General features: G+C 42.9%; 1 protein-coding gene across 9 annotated transcripts in view; it reads left to right on the top strand.

Annotated features, from left to right (window-relative positions):
• LOC102783746 (adhesion G protein-coupled receptor L3) overlaps window positions 1-20,836 on the top strand; it is a 257,526-nt gene that overhangs the window by 213,586 nt on the left and 23,104 nt on the right. For all 9 annotated transcript variants that reach the window (XM_087837411.1, XM_087837393.1, XM_087837405.1 and 6 more), the window contains 4 exons: window positions 6,115-6,324; window positions 9,582-9,802; window positions 16,001-16,067; window positions 17,905-17,996. In XM_087837411.1, coding sequence (XP_087693537.1) covers window positions 6,115-6,324; window positions 9,582-9,802; window positions 16,001-16,067; window positions 17,905-17,996 — 590 coding nt within the window. The remainder of the gene's footprint in view (window positions 1-6,114; window positions 6,325-9,581; window positions 9,803-16,000; window positions 16,068-17,904; window positions 17,997-20,836) is intronic.

Below are 20,836 nucleotides of genomic sequence, written 5' to 3'. Positions count from 1 at the left end.
ATCTAAGTGCCCTAATTCCAGTCACCGTTGGGTTTCTGTTCTACCACGATGGGTCATCGGAGTCTAATCGCCAAATAGATTAATTAATTTCTCTGTCTTAATAAATCATGTTCAGTTCTTCCAAATGAGCTGTCCTCAATAAACTAAATTAAGGCCTCCGTGATTTAAGGAGTTAACACGCAGCATATATGTCAGAAATGGGAGAAACAGGAAGCTGCGACTAAGATTATCACAAGGGCATCGAGCGCTGTCAGTGCTGAGCTGATTCCTTTGACTGATTCTGCAATCCGAGCAGAGAAACGCCGTTGGCCACATAAACAAATTAAAAGCGTTCTCACAGACGGCGTCTGCGTGTGAGAGATTACGCGTCTCTTGTATCTTTTCAGAACGATTGCAGAAAAGCTTTCAGAGGAATTGACGCAAATGAGTTTACTTTGATGAGACTTCGCAAGGATAACTCTAACCTTGAGATGTAACCCTCACTGAGCCTCAAGACATTCACCGCAATTAACAAATTCATTCTACTCAACTTCATAAAGAAGACAGGGTTTAGCTGTTTCTCATAGGAGTGCTGAGCTTGGACACCCCGTTAAAATTTCAAATGAATCATCTGACCGCCATAGTACTTGTTAGCACTGGCGGCTCCAGTTGGTTTTCGGTTACATGTTGCTTTGTTGTTGTATAAACCAATCTAGTAGGTCGGTTGGTCTCACTTTTGAAGAATCAACATACGATTGGTGGCAACTGTTTCATCAGATTCTGCTTTATACATATTTTTGAAGATTTCCTCCTCCGCTTGCTAAGCGATGACGTATCAGCCTGCTTCTGACTCCAAGCTCCTGCTGCGTTCATTAAGGCTGTTAGCTCTTTAATGTGTTGTAGCGCTCTGTATCTTATTCTAGTTAGTATAAACAAGCCCCTGAAAACGGACTTTTTATTAGCCCTGTCCATGTGCTACACATCTTTAAGCTCAGTTTTTAAAACCTTATGATGTAACTGCAGCCAATGGGCTCAAAGTTTACCAGACACCAAATATTTAAATGCTTAAGAAAAGAGTCACTCTGAGGCTAATTAAGATTTCAATTGTGAGTTATCCAAACCATGCAGCAGCAGATTAATGACTAACCTTGTGTTCTGGATGGATAGTCTCAGAAGTTCCTGATTGGCGGAGACAAATGCAGTCATATGGCAGGAAAAACCCTAAACATCGACCAAACTTCAGTCTACAGAACACCCGAGACCAGCGGTGTCGAACTCCAGGCAGGTTTTAGATGTGTCCTCGATCCAACACAGCTGATTTAAATAGCTAAACTGCCCCCTCAACATGTCTTGAAGTTCTCCGGATGCCTGGTAATGAACTAATCATTTGATTCGGGTGTGTTGACCCAGGGTGAGATCTAAAACCTGCAGGACACCCACCCCAGAGACCTAGAGTTCGACACCCCTGGACTCAGGTGTTGTCTTGACTGAAGTTTGGCCCGTGTTCAGTGTTTTTCCTGCCATATGACTGCATTTGTCTCCGCCAATCAGGAACAGTCACATTAACTTCTGCTTAAGGGTAAATTTAACGCTCATCCCCCATACTCTCTATGCTAATATGTAACCATCTGCTTGCTAGTGGTAAATGCAAAGTCAGAAATTTTTTAATATAGGCTTAAACACCCCAGCTCAAAGAATATAGACCTGTAGGCCATTATTTCCGTAGTAAATGTATGTGCTAGGATAAGCCCGTGTGAGCCATTGAGATAGTAGTAAGTGCCACTATTCCCAACAGACCAGTAAGTATAAATCAGTGACACATCCCACTGGATGATGGAGAGGGTGATATTTAGGCAACATTCATCACTGTCATTATAGAACATCTCCATGCTTACACCATCAGACAGTAACTATGATGATGCAGCCAAGGTTCGCTGTGTATTTTATGGCGCAACAAAGAAAGTATGGTACAGCACTGTACAAGAGAGCAGTGGTTCAAAATAAATCTATTTATATGTTTAAGGCGCAGATGGAGAGGAGAGAAACCATGTTAACTTCCATAGCAACTCAAAGTCACGCTTGGACGTTATATCATAGTTATTGTAGCCTAGAACACAGTGTGACATTCGGTGCATGTGCTGAATGTCAACTCCCGCTACGCGAGCCGGAATCTCTCTCCCCCTCTCTCTCTCTCCCGGCCCTTTTAAATGTGACGAATTTGCCGAGAACCCTGATTCATATGCCCTCTCCGCAACTGTTTCTCATCCCCGTGCAGATCATAAATCCTTGGTCGTACCGTAGGTGAACTTGTCACATGACTCCTCGCAGTGGGGCCACTACCCCATAGCGCAACTGTCTGCCCTGCCTGACTGCATTTCATGAGTCAGAGCCCAGCTCTGGAGGCATATGGGGAGATTTATGCATTTTAATTGGATTGGCTTCGTGGCCCCACAGTAAGAGCGGTTATTTGAGGTATGAAGGATTGACACTCTGCTCTTGTCACTGCTCCTTACCTCCTCCACATCATTTCAGAGGCTGGTTTCCGGCTTCTGACACAGGATTCAATTCAGTTTTATTTATATAGCGTAAAATCACAACCACAGTCCCTTCCGGGCACTTTATATTGTGAGGTAAAGAGCCTGCAATAACACAGAGAGAAAACTAAAAATCAAGCAAACCCTTTGAGCAAGCACTTGGCAACAGTGCTTGCTCAAAGCAGGTAGAAAGCAGGTACTTTAACAGGTAGAAACCTCCAGACAAACCAGCCTCAGGGAGGGGCAGCTATCTGCCACGACTAGTTTAGGGGTGAGGGGAGGGAGACAGGACTCAAGACACACTGTGGAAAAGAGTCAGAGGAGAATAACTAATGATTTAGTTAGTTATTTTTTTTTATACAAAGCGGTGTATTTTTTTTATACAAAGCGGTGTATAAAAACACAGAGGGTAAAAAATGTGAGGGTCTCGGCGCTTGATTATGTCATCATAATTAAGCGCATGTGATGTGACGTCAAGTTAAGACAGCCCCGCCATTATTACCAATGCATTGTTGTGTGTGCTCTTTCTTGTAACACTGCTAGAGCTCCCTCGAACCTTATTTTGTGTTGTGCGCACCCGGTGGTCTGTCTGGAATGAAAAAAGCGTTTGTGTTTAAGAAATAAAAGAAAAATGTGGGGCAGAAAAACATTGGAGGACAAATCGAATGTGCACAAATGTGCGCCGCCCTGCTAAGTAACACGGACGCCGTACGACCGGGCCGCCCTTGCGCCGCAGTGAGTAAATTTCAAAGTAAATTACGTCTGCCCACTTTAGAGACTCTTACATGGAGTCCCATCAAGCCGGCTTGTTGTTGTAAGGCTAGGCGCAGAGGCACTGTAGATCACATCGTTTGCCACCCTGCCTCGGCAGACCCCCCCCACCACCTGCAGTAAAAGGAACTTTTCAGCAGAGACATTGTGTTTGGCGACATCTCAGTCATCATCCACCTCCCAGAACAAAGAAATCATCCCGCAGTAAATCCATCACCCAGGTGTAGATACATTCCCTGCTCCTACTCTCTGTTTCTATAGCTATGTCTCTTTTTCTCTTTTTTTCTTTTGCTGTTTCTTCCTCTCTGACCGGGCCCCTCTTCAATTGAAGGTGAGATTGTGATGGATAGAGGCTGCAGTCGCTGCACAGCCAGCTAGCCCAGGAGACCTCGGGGTCCTCTCGCAATGCAACATGGCCGGTACCACCCACTGCATCGACGGCTCTGTCGCACATCGGGCTGAAAACAAGACTAATGTGTCACACGCACCGCACACCGCAGAGCATGCAAGCGCAAACATCGGCATCTGTTGACACCTTCTGCATAAGCGTCCTTCTAAAGTATAAGGAAATCAGCCTTAGTTTCATACGCACACATACACATCTCCTGTATACAACATCTTGCCAGCCCCACTCCTCCCCCAATCCACCCTCCAACATATACACAACGGCTCATCAGGCAGGAAAATCAAAAGAGCGCTCTCCCCAGACTCAAGGAGCACTGCGGCTGTTATTGTACCAGAGCCTGTTAATGATCAGCATCTGTTCCCCTCTCTGCTAGTATTAGCTGAGCTGCTACTAAACAAGGCTTCTTTGTGATTCTGCATCACCTAAGCTTCCTCAGCCTTACCTGACTCAGAAGATGGTCTGTCACTCCCATCCTGGCTCGAACTCTTCTGCTGACCGTGCTCGAAAAGTTTGGTTTTGAGACTCATCTGAGAGACGTATTAAGCATATGCCTCTTGTAGGGTGATCGCTCAGTGTATGCAAATATTTACTTGCTGCGCTGTAGCTCGAAGTCATATGTTTAGTTGCTGCAGGCCAATGTATGCATGCACAGCCTTTGATAACAGACAACTAGGCAGTTATATACAATGTCACTGCTTTCACAGTTGGCTTAGTTTTTAGCTGTGGTCTTGTTAACAGCCCATCAATGCAAATTTACCGTCTGCACTTAAATGTAAGTGACATTTAAAATAATACCCATTTGATCTTCATTAGCATTCAGACATAATCTTTAAGTCAGACTCAAAAGTTCCACCCAGACATTTTTTTGACCCCCGTCAGGAGCGACAGCCGGCTGTGAGGTTGGCAGATTTCTTTTAAATTAACAGCCCACCTTTCAAACTTGCACTTTATCCCCTCCCCCTCCTCTATTTATTTTTGAATCAATGCCCGGCAGTCCCGAGAAAGAGGACAATCCCTTCGGGAAATATAGAAGCCGCAGTAGCTGATCGTTATGTTTTGATGCAGTAATTATGTTTAGTTATTAAATCAAGATGTTGCTCTCTGAACCACACGCTTTACATATAGATGGTGTCTGTTTTTGGAAAGTCTGCTTCTCCTCGCTGGTAGCAGAGTTATCAGAATAATGGCATTTTCCTTCTTCTGATTCCAGATGGGATTGCACTGGAAATCACTCATGCGGGCTTTGTTAGATGCTGTATCTTTTGAGCCACGGCTCACAACATTGCTCCAAGGCCCATCGGCCTTGTTAGCATGCTTGTATTAGCACTGACCATTATGTTTCAATTGAGTCTGTTTAATGGGATTTTGAATGGTACATTATTTAGCTTTCACTCTTAGTAGATGGTTATAATTGAAATGAAATGCCAGTGAACAGAGTTTGGAATGACAGAAGATAATGTTCCTCTACCGTTAGCTGTTTTAGCCATTTGTCCATTACGTTTAGCTAACTTTCAGCTAAATGTTTCAGTGTGTCAGGTGTTACAGCCGACTCTATGTGGAAATAAATTAAATAAATGCAACGGTTGGGACGTTATTGAGAAGTGTTTGAGGCATCACCGGTTTGTTTGGGTTTTTGGTTTGTCATGTCGGGTTCTAACTGAGACCAAATAACTCAACCATCCTGCAGATTCTGCGGTTTTAGTCGACTTTACCTTTTCCTACTCCTGTCCAATCATCCCTTATGTGCACTTGCCTTTTATGTGCTGATGTAAATTCCCTTTCGTGACTACAGGAGAATAACTGTTGATTCTTATCTCTACCGCTAAAGCCTGAATTTACTGTCAGCAAACGGCTTTTTAGTGCCCAAAACTGGCTGTGGTGGCAAATTACTTTGTGAAAAGGGAAAATTATCTTAAAGCAACAGTGAAAGTCATTGACCATGTAGTGGTTTGATTGAATTCCTGTTGTGCTGGTCTATGACACCTGTGGCCCTTTGCGCGGCTCACTTTGTTTCACTTTGTTGCCCGACCAAAATGAAACAACGGGGGGGCATTTTAAATTGATTCACACTGACTAATTCATGATTCATTTCTGCCACCTGTGGCTCGTGGGTAGTGGTTTATTGGCTGGTGGAGTGAATGCACTTTACCCCACAAAACAATAATGAAAATAAAAGCTTCAGGATTGTCGCTGGTATTCATGGTTATTGTTGTTGTTTTTACCACAGATATTTTTTGTCTTGCCTTTACCAGTAAAATTTATATCGATATAAAAGAAGCGGTCTTGGCAAACATCAAAATGCTTCTTGAGAAGATGAAAATTAACTCAAAATTTCTTTGTTTTGTGTTGTTTTTTTCTTTGATGACATGACCAACAGTGGACTGGCCTTGGTTTTATCGGTTTCTCTCATCACTTTTGTTGCAGAACACCGACCCTGTTCACGAAATGCTTCTAGACGTCATTACTTGGGTTGGCATCCTCCTGTCGCTGGTCTGCCTGCTCATCAGCCTTTTCACCTTCTGCTTCTTCCGTGGCCTCCAGAGCGATCGCAACACCATCCATAAAAACTTGTGCATCAGTCTGTTCATTGCCGAGTCCCTCTTTCTGGTGGGGATAAATCGGGGTGACCAGCCGGTAAGATTATCACAACAATGCTTGATTTCTTTGTTGTGTGCTCGCAGTTAGAATGCAGATCAAGCTAGAACGCATCAATAATCAATATAAGATATTTCAAAATGTTAATAATCGATAGTTATGTTTTGTGTAATAAGTGAGCAATGATGTTGAATTCGGTGTGATGGTGGGAGGATGTTATTCATCTTGTACATAATTATCATTCTGTTCAAATTTCCAGTGTTCACACTGTAAGCGACAAGTTTTATTAATAGCCAAGCACAGGTAGCAACAGTACTCTGCAAAGGTCCTGAGCCACCCCTCATTTCTGAACAATATTTCGCCTGACTTTGGGGGTATTTAAAAGTTTTTCCACCACTTGGTAAGGCCAAAATAAGAAGTGGCAGGCCTAAAAAAAGTTGATGAACAGTTGATGAAGAAGGCCTGAGAGATGCATCTGACCCTCCTGAGGATTTTCAGGAGCAGTTTTGTATCATAGATAGGCATGTGTGAAACAAGATGTAGGCTCTGTTATGATTTCCGTCGGTGTTGTTAGGCATCTTATAAAAAACTAATAGAATTATGAATGTAGAAATCCATCTGCAACTTAAAATGCTATCTGGAAAGCATCCCAAAATTTTGGGATCATTGGGAACTGATCCTAAAAACACAGCCAATGCAGGAAAAGCATACCTGGATAGAACCTGGAACTATCTCTGGAACTATGACTGATATATCTATCAGTCATGGATTGGCCTCCCCATAGCCTGGACCTCAACATTATTGAAGCAGTGTGGGATCATTTTGACAGACAACAGAAGAAATGCAGCCAACATCCAAAGAAGAGCTTTGACCTTCAAGGAGCCTGGAGAACTATTCCTGAAGTCTACTTAAAGAAATATCAATAAAGCTTGACTAATAGTTTTCCTTCTCTGTTGAAGAATAAAGGTGAGCCTTACTAGATATTGACTTTCAGGCTTTATAGAGTTATAGACTTGACTTGTATATTGTATTTCCATGTATGTTTCAGTAAGTCACTTCAGCCATTTCCCATTTTCCTTGTAAAATATAAAGAAATGAAGGGTGGCTCAAAGCCAGTGTGTTTCTGCGGACATGAACTCTTACGACTGATACTTCACAGTATCACTGAAGCACTGAGGTGCAACATCAAATGCCTGCTCTTCCCTCATTCTTGTTCTCTTAGATCTAGCTCTTAGCTCTTCCTGTTAAAGGGAAGTTCTTCCTCCCCACCTGTCGCCAAGTGCTTTCTCTGGAGCATTTGCCTTATAGTATAAAGCACGCTGAGATGACTGTTGGTGTTGTTGTTCCCAGAATTTCTTATGAACAAAAGGTCATCTAATTCCTCAAACACTGAAACCAGTTTCCTCAGTTTATCGGTTTTAAATATGCCGATAGACGTACCTTTAAAAGTGGAAAACCTGCTTGATCCGAATGTGTCTGCCATCTCCTAGTCCATGGAGGCATTCAGGTAGAAGTGATTCAAACAGCTAAAAGCCACTCTTTTTACTGTAAAACCAGAGCGATGCATTTAAATTGCCTCGATGAATCGCCAGTGAGGTACGTCCACTGTCTTCTTCCCAGTTTTAAGAGCCTAAAATGTTTTGAGAAAATATAACCTTTGGCGTCCTGTGGTGCTGTGAGTGCTGCTTCCCAGCGAGTGTCAGTGGCCGTGGACTCTTCAGCCTCTGCCGGGCTCGGTGAGACGAAACGGCGAAATAAAAGAATCGGATGCTTCTTATTCAACAAATGTTCCCACCTATGGTTGTGCCGAAGCAAACACATACTTGAAAGTGCACTCACATACTCGCACAGCAACACCTGCCAACTCGCTGTCACATTCTCATATCTCGATCGCTGTTATATTATATGCATTCGCCAGCGTGAATTCATCCATTCACCCCCACAACCAGCCTCCTGTTGCAGTTTTTCAATTTGCAAACACTTCAGACTAATCTGGATTAAGCTGTTCAATGCACTAAACCTCCTCCTAGTATAATAACTGTAGTTTGGATGGCATTACTTTCCTCAAGAGCTCAGCTGGGGTAGCAGGTGGAGGCTTGCTGTCACTGTACAGTCATCTTCAAGTGTGCGCGTGTGTGCTCGACACTCATACGGGAGACAAATGCAGAGTCATTACACGTGTACAGGTTGGCAGAGGGATTTTTTTTAATTTCCTCCCACAGCTTCTCGCAATCACGGCATTTCTACTTGCTAATGAGGCAGAGTACACAGTTAGCTTTGCGTTCCTGGGGCATAGACACTGGAATGCACATTATTGCAAACAGTCTTCGTAATAATTTGATCTATTTATTGTCATTGTTTATATCATAAAAGCCCGTCCTCCCATGCTAGTTCACGGCTGGGTTACAAGTGCAGAAAAATGATGATGTCTCGCAGAGAAAGAAAGGAAGTGCCTTTACTTTCTAGCCTCGAGCAATCAAAGCAGATTGATATTTTGCTCTTTAAATATCATTAAAGCTATCAGAACTAAAATAAGCCTCCTAGTTTAGCTCAACTCCCTGTGAAGTTGAAGATAATGCTTTTAGCCCCCCTGCTTCTATAACATTTTATGGGCACGATTCACAGCTCAGCTGTAAGATCGCTCTCCTGGACCGCAGTTAATGTCCACTCAACCTTTTAGTAATTTAATTGAATCCATTTCAGTGACAAAATACACTAGTTATGGTCAACTGTGCCAATGATTAGATGAGTCCATGTAAGTACTGTATCTTATTATTGTTAAGAAGCGCGTGGGCGTGTGCATACATGCGAATGACAATCTATGCCTTCCACATCTGGTCCGGACAGCTCTCTTGTCAGCTCGGAAAGTTTGGAAGCACATTATCTGCTCGTACCTGGCCGTAGCGTTGCTTCAAATGGCTCTTGGACTGCTGACTTCACTCCCTCATATCTCTCTTTCATCCATGCCAGCTGCAGCAAACAAGAGCACATGGGCTCAGTAGTTGCAGCGTTTCCTCTGCCAGTCACACAGGCAAACATCCAGTCACTTCAGCCAAACAAAGCTTAGCAATGCTAATTGTTAGAAAGGTACGAGCACGGAGAGGTCAAAAAACGCTGCTCGTTTGCCGGCACACCTTGCCACAGTTGCTGTACCTTGCAGCGTGACATTTAAATCTTTCAGGAAATTGGTTAAACAGCCAAGAGCGAGTGAAGCTTGTCTGTTTTTTTTTGTTTTGTTTTTTCCATTCCCTATTTACCGCTCTCTCTTTCTCTCTGTCACCACTAAACCTTCCCAGATTGCGTGTGCTGTTTTCGCCGCCCTCCTCCACTTCTTCTTCCTGGCAGCGTTCACGTGGATGTTCCTAGAGGGCGTGCAGCTCTACATCATGCTGGTGGAGGTGTTTGAGAGCGAGCACTCACGGCGACGCTACTTCTATCTGGTGGGCTACGGGGTCCCAGCGCTAATTGTGGCCGTTTCAGCTGCGGTGGACTACCGCAGCTACGGCACTGATCGAGTGTGAGTACATGTGAAGCGAGCGTGTGAGCAAAACTGTCACATTTCTTCAGATGAATTGGATTTTCTTTCTTTACGAAATTCCCACAAAGATAATATTTTGACATGTTTTTAAGACCATAATGGAAAATACTGGGGATAAAATCAATATAAAAATAAAACCCATTACACATCCAGATCAGTGTATTTTGTAATTTTATTTAATGTTAAGCTTTAAAACTACTGCAGTTCTTAATACAAAGACTCATTTTTACACTAGAGGCATGACAGATGTGGGTGTTTTCCAAGCCGTAAAACCTCCGGGGCTGAAAAATGAAGCCAGAAAGTGTCGTTTCCAAAGTTACTCGACCCATAAAATCCAGAACTTGACATGGGAAACACTTGATTTTACATCGTAGACAAAATGGGTTTGAGCTCTATAGCTAATTTCCTCCATAATATGACGGGTGTATATCACGTGCAGTAAGTATTTCCATCTATCCTCCTCTTGTTTCTCCCGCTTATCCAAGCCAATCCAGTGGAGCCTATCCCAGCATTCATAGGACGAGAGGCGGGGAATGCCCCGGACCGGTGGCCACTCTGTCGCAGGGCTAACACACAGAGGCAGACAACTCAAAATCAAACCTATATGAATCACCAGTTAACCAAACCCCACTAACTGCATGCATTTGGACTTCTCTGCCCCTCCACCACATTCTTGAAGTTCGCTGTTTGACCTCTCAGGTCATCAGTGGTCCTGTTCTTTAAAACAAGCTGCTGACCTGAGGTCAATTACACCTCTGCCAACATTCAAATACAGACGACCTTATTCACACAGGCCTGCACTCAGTAGCTCTTATGCAGTAGTTTTTATGTTTATCTTCTGTGTTAAGCTTTTACATAGTTTACATTATATATATATATATATGAGTTTACATATAATGAAATGCCCTATATAAATAAAATTAGCCATTGTGAGAGGAGGCAGGGGCACCCAGAGAAACCCTGCACAGACACAAGGAGATATGGTCATCTTATATAATTCAACTAGACCCTGTTGGTCTGGTGTTGTTGGTTTTTTAAGCCTTTTAGATGTAGCCTGCTGGACAGTTAAATCTACTAACAGCCCATCCAAAAGTGAGTGAAATATTATTTTGAGTCTTTGACTTGCACTGATTAACAGGTATGGCTTGCTAACCAAGCTTGGCAGCCTTCGCTGCTAACTCCATCCTCTCTTCCAAATATGTGGCTCCAAAGGAGGAAAAAAAACTAGATGAAGCTGGCCAAAATGCTTATATCAGGGCCTCTGATCTTCTTGATGGCTTTTCCATCAAGAAGCCTCTATCAAAAGCCAATTTTCTATACCAGGGATCAAAGCCTTGGGATATTTTTTTATTTCTTTTTATCTATGCATCATTTTTTGTCAGCTCCTTTTGTGAATTATTGTATCTGTTGTGACTCCCCCAACTTTTTCTAGGTGAAAACCCACAATATAGAACATTTCCACATGTTCATGCGGCATGTTGGATCCAATACAAACGTTAACCTGAAGAAACGATGAAAGCGCTATATAAGGAGACTGACTGTGATGAAAAACACTGCCAGCACCTTGTATGTGTTTGCGCTGGTTTGAAGAGCTTTAATAATCTCACAGATGACACTCCAATAGCTATCACTCATCCTTCAGCTGTTACTTAAGATGAGTGCGTTTCCCCTTTTTTTGCTGAATGGACATTGTTTTGACAGTGAAAAATGCTAACTCTGGGAAAGTTCAGCCGAGCAAACGGCGAGCTGTTGTAGTTGGCGTCTTAAGCGAAATTACCAAAGAGGACGAGAAAGGTTCAGCGGGGAGGTGAGAGGGAGTGTGAACATGGAGACTGGCAGAGAGAGAGGAGATTAACAAAATGATGAGGAGTGACGGAGACTCCCGTTTTGTGTTTTCCTACACGAGCTGCAGAAGATATGGTTCCCTGGCTCTTCTCTCTGAAATGCAGCGCGGTCTATAAAGCGGTGCCAAGCGGAGGATCACTCTCCATTCCTCTCAGTTAATCTCAAACCGATCTGAAAATAATGAAGACCAGCATCAGCAGTTTGCTTCTCTGATGTTTATCATAAACGGCTCGCACACATAGGCTTCCACACATAAGCAACTGGTAGACGGCGTATTTGTAGATTGGTGGAGCAATAGTTCTTAGTGATGGATGAGGCGATAGCTGCCACCGCCTGAGCCTTGGCATCATGTGAATAATTAAAGCCTGCCACCGGTGGAACAATTATACGCAGCCATTGAAGGATGAGGGGAAGGGACGAGGCGCGACACGTGGCGAAGATCAGGAGGTGGGGGACGGCGCGTGGTCCTGCTGCAAATTGATTTTTGGTACCGCGGTGGCGTTATCGTGGGTGGTGTCGTTTGAGTCGAGATATCCAACAAGTTGCGGTGAACCACGCGCCGCAGATGAATGAAGCGATCTCGAGCGATTCATATTAACTCAACACATGAAAAAAAAAAAGCGCTACAGCAGCCTGAAGGTCAAGCTAGCTTTTGAATTCTAGCTGTCCAAGATTGAAAAGGAAACGCTGATCTGAGTAGGGTTTCCATCCAGCTACTTGGGCAATTACTCTCCAAATGTGCCCTTGAGCAAGACGTTAACCCTTGTCTCTTCCAGGGAGGCTGCTTTAATGGTCAGCAAACAAGGACACGAGTCTGTGTGATTTCTCCAGTTTAATGAAAGTAATACATCACACCACCTCGAAATTTAAGGGGTAGACTCAGTGCTACTGAATTACTAAAGTAATTCAGTAATCTATGTACAATAGTTGGTTAATCGTTTTCATCCCATTGGACGTGCAGAAAAAAGGTTAAACATCGTGAGCGGGGCCTTGTGGAGTCTTCAACTGTTTAATCTGGCCTCAAATATGGCCCAATCCAGTTATTTATTATTAATTGTTTATTAATTATTAATTGTTTCAGCTAATATTTTTAGACATGTGTTATTAACACTGTCATGGTGCCATTGAAAAAGGTACATGAGGCTAGTTTACCTAGAATTGGATCTGGAAGGGTTTGTATGGCACTGGAATTTAGACTTTGCTAAGTCTGTGAAGGTTCTCAGTCATCCAGGTCATCGTACTCTAAAGAGCTTGGAAAGAAAAGCGTCTGGACTTCTTTAAGTTGCTTAAAGACGTTTCACCTCTCATCCGAGAAGCTTCTTCAGTTCTTGGGTCAACTCTCCACCATTTGATCCTAGAACTGAAGAAGCTTCTCAGATGAGAGGTGAAACGTCTTCAAGCAACTTAAAGAAGTCCAGACTTTGTTATATGTACTTAACATGGACCATACGAGGAGCTCCATGGTGTAGCAGATGATATCTTTGCCTTGCGTGCAAAAGACCAGTGATTTAAATCTGAAAATCAGAGAGTCGCAAGCTAATGCACTCCCACTCCCATTCCAAGGCTAGATAATTGGGAGGGTTGCATCACGTTATCCGTTGTATAATGTGTGGCAAACATGCAAATCCATCTGTAGCCAAAGGCAGCTTACATAACATCGACGGCACAAAGTAAACTCCCCTACATGTGTTTCTGTATTTTTTTCTCAAAGAAAATTGCACATCTTCATGAGGTACCTTTTTAAAAAAAAAAATAGAAAAGTTAGTTTCTTGATAGCTCGATACTGCTGGCCTAAATTTGTGGCATCAAATTGAAAATAAGCTTAACACCAACCAACTGGTAGCAAAGGGTGCTCTTTAATATAAAATTAAAACAAATATTTGAATCCCAAATATCTGTTGAGATGATCCAAAACACATAACACTGTCTAATTCAGAACAGTTTTGCTTTTATATGTATTATTTGAAATAGTTTAACACAGGGGTGTCGAACTCCAGGCCTCGAGGGCCGGTGTCCTGCAGGCTTTAGATCTCACCCTGGGTCAACACACTAGTTCATTATCAGGCTTCTGGAGAACTTCAAGACATGTTGAGGAGGTCATTTAGCCATTTAAATCAGCTGTGTTGGATCAAGGACACATTTAAAACCTGCAGGACACCAGCCCTGGAGACCTGGAGTTCGACACCCCTGGTTTAATGGTTTCATTATCAAATCTTAAAATATGTAAAGAGCTTCTTTAGTATTTAGCGTAACGTGTCCACAACGTAGGCAACATAAGTGTTGGTTATTTTGTCGATTTTATCTGTTTTTGTGGTTCTTCTATGCATCAAATTGCATATAAAAACTACATAACTGCACTGTTAGGATTCAGAACTGGTACATAGTTTAGCTCAGCTGCTTATTTTAGTTAAACTTATTTTAAGTAGGTCGTGTGATTTGGACGCAGTGGGAGTTCTGTTAACTCCAGAAAGTTACAGATCACTCTTTGAGGCAAAAAGTGCTGCAGAACTTCACACTGAAGAGATGATTTAACTCATCTTCTTAGCCTACGTATCTCACATGCCTTTTCTCACCCGTTTGGTCATTGGCTTACTGTCCCTGCTTCGGGGAATAAGAGTAAGGCTCCTTGACTCTAAGGACGGTGTGGCAACAGAACAGGCTGTTGGCATGAACATGGGTTTTTTTAAATGGCGCACCGGCACTTTTTTGTGTTTGTTTGTTATTGTTCACTTACTGTAGGAGTAGTGCAAAAACTAGCACACCAGGAGGGGAAGATAAAACTGCTCCAAAAGCCTAACACGAGCATAACATAAGTGGAGAAGGATAGGTAAGAGGAGGAAAGGGAAGAAAAAAACAAAAACAAAATGACAGCCTGCAGCTCCTGCCGCCTACCGAGTCTTTAAATCGTTCTATGATCTGAAGAAGAAGGCGAAAGGAACAATGGAAGCTTCAGTTTAATTTATAACAGAGTCATTCAGAGCGTGCGCTTTGATGAGCTGCCAGAGTTCTCTGTGTGTTGTTGGGCTTTTGTTTGCTCGCCGCTTTATCTGTCCATATGTGTTTTTCTGTGATGCCTCGTCGCATCCATTGATACGAGCGAAGGGGAGACATATCAAGTCCCAGTAATAGCAAAGGAGCAGTCGATTTTTGTCCTGTCACTTGTTATACAGTATTTTTTCTTGTTTCAAAGTATTGTCTGCGAATATATTTATTAAATTTTCTTCAGACAGGAAGAAAAAAGAAATGCACACAAAGTGGCAGCTAAGTCTGTGGGCACTGCTGTAAATACTGTAGATGCTCAATTTTGGGGGGGTTTTGGATGCAAAAATAAAAATGGACTTTGACATCGCCTTCGCTCCATATAAGAAAACAAAAAACCATTTTTTTAAGTGTATTTTTCACCTCCAACTTCAATGGATTTGAAACGAATTCTCCGCCGCTTCCATTTTCCCCTCCCCGTCAGCCCGAATGACAACAGTGCTGTATGGACTGTAATTTTGCAGTGGCCAAAAATGGAGCCGTCTATCTGCTGCTGCGGCGGAGATTAAAAGATTAATAATTCAACCACAGGTCATGAATCATGTTTTTTTTCCTGTATCTTTTCTTTTGCCATTTTTAAGGAGCGCTGTCACCTTCTGCTCCTGCTCCGTGTTCGGTTTTCTTCAGCCGAGAGGAGAATTGACTTCCCGCAATGTTTTGATGTGAAGCGTGAGGTCGGGAAAGAGCCTTATCTCATTATTGACATAATTATAACAGTCCCGCACGGAGTCGCCGCGGTTTAACACGAACACGTAAGGCACTTTGTTGAGAGCTTCAGGACCGTGCGTGCGGCCGTGTCTGTCGGGGTCAAGGTCAATCCAATTCCTTTGGAGTGATACAGTTAGGATTCAATTGAGAACAAATTAAATCTCCATACATTATCATCCTTAATGGCGATTTAATCAGAGTGGAACAGGAAAAGAACTAAACTCTGGTAGTTTCCAACCTTCCTTTGTGGGTTTATCCATAACGTGTTCGTGACTTTTCTCACTTTGAATTGTGCACATGTTTTGGCAATGAAAGGACGTCGTTATGGCTGTCACTGGCACTGAAAGCTCCCCTTTCCTCCGAATTCCAGTGCTCATAATTCTTTAGGCCACTTGCGGCAATCTGTGATTTGAAGTACCCATTCCTCTGTGTCACTCTCAGACTCCCACTTGATGTATATCCTCCGCGCAGGAGCATAGCGCTATAACCTCAAATCCCCCCAACCGCCCACTCAACTCATATTCACCCGTCCTCTCTCTTACTTCAAATCCCCCTCACCGCTCACCTTATTTCTGTCTCTTTCAGTTGCTGGCTTCGCCTGGACACCTACTTCATTTGGAGTTTCATAGGACCAGCAACCTTGATAATTATGGTAAGCGTCACGAACCCTCCTTACCTCTCCCCCCTCTGCTCATTAACCCTACTTAGCCTGCGGGTCGTCGCTTAAATGGTCCACAGAGATCCCTTTTTAATTTTTTTTCCTAGCTCCCATCGCCCTCTTCTCTCTGCCCGGTTGAGCATACATGCCACCGCCGGGCACGGAGCCGTCCAGAAAAACGAATGAGGGGTGTAGAGAATATATTGGAGTTTGTCACCCTGCCGCAGTCGCCGGCTGAGACGATTTTGGGGGGTAGTGGGGGGAGTGAGATACAGAGCGATAGAGAGAGAGGGACAAAGAGAGCGAACTCTGCTCAGTATGCAGCGCTGGAGTAATCCGCACTGCGATTATGATTGATTTTGTTCTCGTTCCAAGTCCTACTCCACTACCTTTTTTTTCCCTAACCATCTCTTCCTCGCAGCCACACACTCAGCCCTGGACATAGATGCGTACAGTATGTGGTATGCAAGCACACACACACGCTTTTTGTGCCTTTCCCAACTAGGACAGGGCCTCATTTTCTCCCAATAAAACAGCTCATTTATTGATCCAAATCTGATGTAAGACCCACATTCATCTCAGTATTTACACTAATGCCGAGCACTAAAATACTGCTTTGTCACCAGGAAATGCGCTCATAATTTTCCAAAAACACCAGTCAGCCATGACGCTAAATATCCGGCATTGGCACAAAACTTATAGATATCTTTAACAACAAAGAAAAAAAAAAGAAGTCACAATATGCTTGTCCAATAGGATTATTTCCTGAGAAACGCATCTCTCGCTGCCCAGCTGCGATCTGGCTGTCAAATCCAAACATGCATAATTCACTTTCACGCTCCAGTTTGGCGTAATCATTCACAATGCATCTCTGCGTGCCTCATGACTCACTCCTTTCTCTCTCCGATTTATAAACAAGAATATCCATCTCGTTGGAGAGAAGGCCTCGGCTCGGTTCCAGTTCTGCCCCTGAAAATTTGGCGAGTGTTTGGACAAAGGTGCAATTTTTAATTCTCCTCGTCTTACGTTAGCTTGAACGCTACCTGCAAATCGCCAATGAAATCCACCTAATTGCTGTAATTTGGAGGGAGCCATTCTGAGCAAACCCACATGACCAGAACTGACTCATTTTCTTATTATTGTTCTAACTGACTCAACAGAGAAAATGCGAATAAAGTGACAGACCAGAGTCGGTCTGCTTAATGTGGATTGTTTTTTTTGAATAATTCGAGCAGTCGGATATAAGACCGCCAATTAATTTCCCTCTGTAATTACAGCGTGTTTGACAAACACGGGAGCAAAAGTTCAACTCGCTGAGATGTGCTTGACTTTCTTTTTAAGTTTTATTTACTTGTCTGCTTTTTGAACAGAAACAGGAAAAACAGGAAGTAAGAATAACCATTGAAGTCTGCCGCAGCTTGCGATGCCGTAAAGGCTCAAAGTTTTCTCGTTTGCACAAATTTCATTTATTTATTTTTCCAAATGCAAAGAGGAAAGGACGGTAATTCCCCATGGCTGCCTGTAAGTGTGAATATGATGAGACAAGTGTGAATAAGTCAGATGAAAGGCTCCGCCGTGCAACTGTGCAGCTGCCTCGTCTCACCGGTCCCTGTTTAGTCCGATAGAGGTTTCATAGGATTTTGCGCTCTGTTTGGCAAAGTGGGAAACCGAGTCTGGCCGCACTGTTCCAGCTTTGTGCTACAAAGTGCCCTGATTTAAAATGAATGGACCAGTAACGGAAAACACACAGGCTTTGTTCCCATTCTTCTCTGCCTCTCTCGCTTTCCCTTCTCCTTGCCCCCGTAAAAATCCGTCTGTTTCTCTCTTCCAGCTCAACGTGATCTTTCTGGGCATCGCTCTCTACAAGATGTTCCATCACACAGCCATCTTGAAACCAGACTCTGGTTGCCTGGACAACATCAAGTAAGAGCACTCAGATCACCCAGATATCCATTAGAGTCTCCCAGAAATAGCACTGCTTGTTTTTTTACGGGAGGGAAAGAATGTTTCCATGTGAGCGTGCTCGGCTCGCTTCCGACCAAACGTGCTTTTTCACTGACGGCTCGATTGTGTCTCGTATGAGTCGTCTCGAGTTGACTTTTTCCACCCGTTTCCTTCGGTTTAATGAACCCCTGGTTAAAGAGCAACTTTTGTGTGGTACTTTGTATTCAAGGCTCTGTTTCCGAGCAGTTCCCTTTGCCTTGCCTCCACCTTTTGATATTTCAAAACCTCATTAAAAGCACTTAAGGTTGCAAACACCCAACCCAAGGGTGCGGAAATCTGAGCTTACATGGTAAGCACCTCCCATTACATTGAAAGGTTGTGTCAGATGGGGTTAAAATCAAACAGGTATTCTGCTGCGTCTCCATCATTATCTGAAGAAAACTGTTGTCTGCGGAGGAAAAGGCCAGGAGACAATCTGACAGGCCCGACCCGGTGTTATCTTGGTGTCAACACGGCGTAGATGAATATTCATTTTGTGTATGCGTTATGTGTGTTTCAGTCTGTTTATCCTCTTATGCCTGGCTGCTTTCAGATAATGTAAAAACTTCTGGGACAATTATGACTATAACAAAGGTGAAGATTTTCTTTGCTGGTAAAACACTTAGTCTGCAGGTGAGATGAATGACAGCGTTGCAAAGGCAACTAGGGCCAAGGTGGAAAAACGTTTCTATTCAAATATGATATAAAAAGTTTTTACTACAGGACAAATTCACTGTATCTGTTACTTTCAGTAGTCGTGCATACGGACATAATCACAAGTAATCTAATCATTACATTAGCTAAATACAACCTCAGATAAAATATAAAATATGATGCATGATCTGATATCTCTGCGTTGGTTTCGTTCCTGGATCATCAAAGCTGATGTTGGTCCAGGTTCAACATTGCAAGTGACCAGTCACGTTGTTGTGATGTCATAGTTTTGCGACGTGGAAACACCAACACACAAAACCTCAACCCCAACCCCATTAACATAACCCTAAACACGATCACATCCGAACCCCTAACCCTAACCTTGACCCTAACCGGCCCATTTTTGGGATTTTTTGTCCTGAGTGCACATCGGTCACATGCAATGCTGAACCTGGACCGACATTAATTGTTATGATTAATGCAAAACACCTACACGGGGGTGTCCGATGCACCAAAACATGACATATTATCATTTTTTATTTAATACCTGGAAACCTTGCATTCATTGAGTCAACCATGAAGTTCTCTGTATACCAAAGTGTAATGGTATGACTGAAAATTGGCTCATTTCATGCAAGTAGGCACAGCAGCAAATCTACAACATAATGGCTGTAAGGGGGGGGGAAATCCAGTAAAGTCCAGACCTCAACAGTCCTCTTAAGGTCCTCCCCAAATGCCTTCAAACCTCAATGAATTGAATCACAGCTACAAAACAACAAAGTTCTTTCACAATGGTGTGAGAGGCTGATAACGTCACACAGGAAATGATTGCTTCAAGTTATTGCTGCTAAACTTAGCTCTATAAGATATTGAATCACGGGTTTGTGTTTCGCTTTTCACACACTGCTTCTGCATTATGACTTAGTTTTTGCTAAATAAATAATGTCACAGTGCAATATGTCATGTTGTTGTTTAGCCTGCACTTTCTTTTTACCATAGCTGTATATGCTGCGGTGAAATAATGAGATAGTCTTTTAAGGAGGAGTTCGAGTGCTTGGAAACGGTGAAATTGGTGCGATCGGGAGCAGACACACAGTACAAAAGAGCAAATAAGCAAGTATCACACCAAAAGCACAAACTTTTTTGTGTGATTTTTCCTGTTAGGACATGCCTGTATTTTTTGAGAACACAGCCAATTTATTGATCCACCTGCAGTTATTCTCTTTTGAGACTGATGCTCTTGCATGCAATTAAGCTAGTGCCAAGCTCAAAGCACTGCCTGATCTGTTCCAAGACAACAGTCGGCCATAATAACAAACAGTTAACTACAACTGAGATTGCATACATAACACAGCTGTGTGTTTGCGATGTATTTAATCATAATCAAAACATGTTTTTGCAAAGGAACATTTGTGACCAGGCTACAAGTTGGTATTACCGGTGCAGTGTTGGCAATCTTATCAGCTACGGTCCTGTATGCTAACACTGCACTGCCATGTAGCAGCTCCTGCCCCAACACATGCTCTATGATTATGCATAAGCACACAAGCAAAACAAAGCACAATACATTAAAAAACCAACCTGCAACATGTCTAAAGCTTTATGCTAATGAATCATGTTGTATAGTAACCTGAGGCTGCATTGGGCGGTATGACTTCTTTCTTGAGTAGACCTTACATGCCAAGTTGTCTTGTAAGGTGCATGCTTAATTTGTGTTGAGAAAAATTATTAAGTTGTATTAAGCAATGAGCCAACAGGACGACCAAAAGTAAACTTAAAAATTTCACTGGCTCAAAACGTACCTAACATCAGACCTCCCCTCCTGTTTTCCCCTCAGGCTCCTCCATGGTTATCAAACTGCATGCGTTCACATGGCGCCAGAGGATAGATGAGGGCCACTGCTGCTACTGCCTGAGATTACAACACTGTTAGTGTGTGTTTGTGTTGCACGCAGTAATTATGTTTGCCACAAAAGATTCTGTCTGTATGAACTCATAATTCATATATATGTATATATAAAAAGTAAAAAGACACCCACCCCTGTTGAGACATGCTCTTCTGGTTTCTCAAAAATAATCGGCCGCAGTTTGCTCTACTGTTTACATGTTTTAGTCTCATTCATCATT

This window comes from Neolamprologus brichardi, chromosome 3 (genome assembly GCF_056152115.1).
Source record: "Neolamprologus brichardi isolate AB-2024 chromosome 3, ASM5615211v1, whole genome shotgun sequence".
NCBI lineage: Eukaryota > Metazoa > Chordata > Actinopteri > Cichliformes > Cichlidae > Neolamprologus > Neolamprologus brichardi.
The sequence above is the reverse complement of the archived record's forward strand: the minus strand, read 5'-3'. Positions and strand labels throughout refer to the sequence as shown.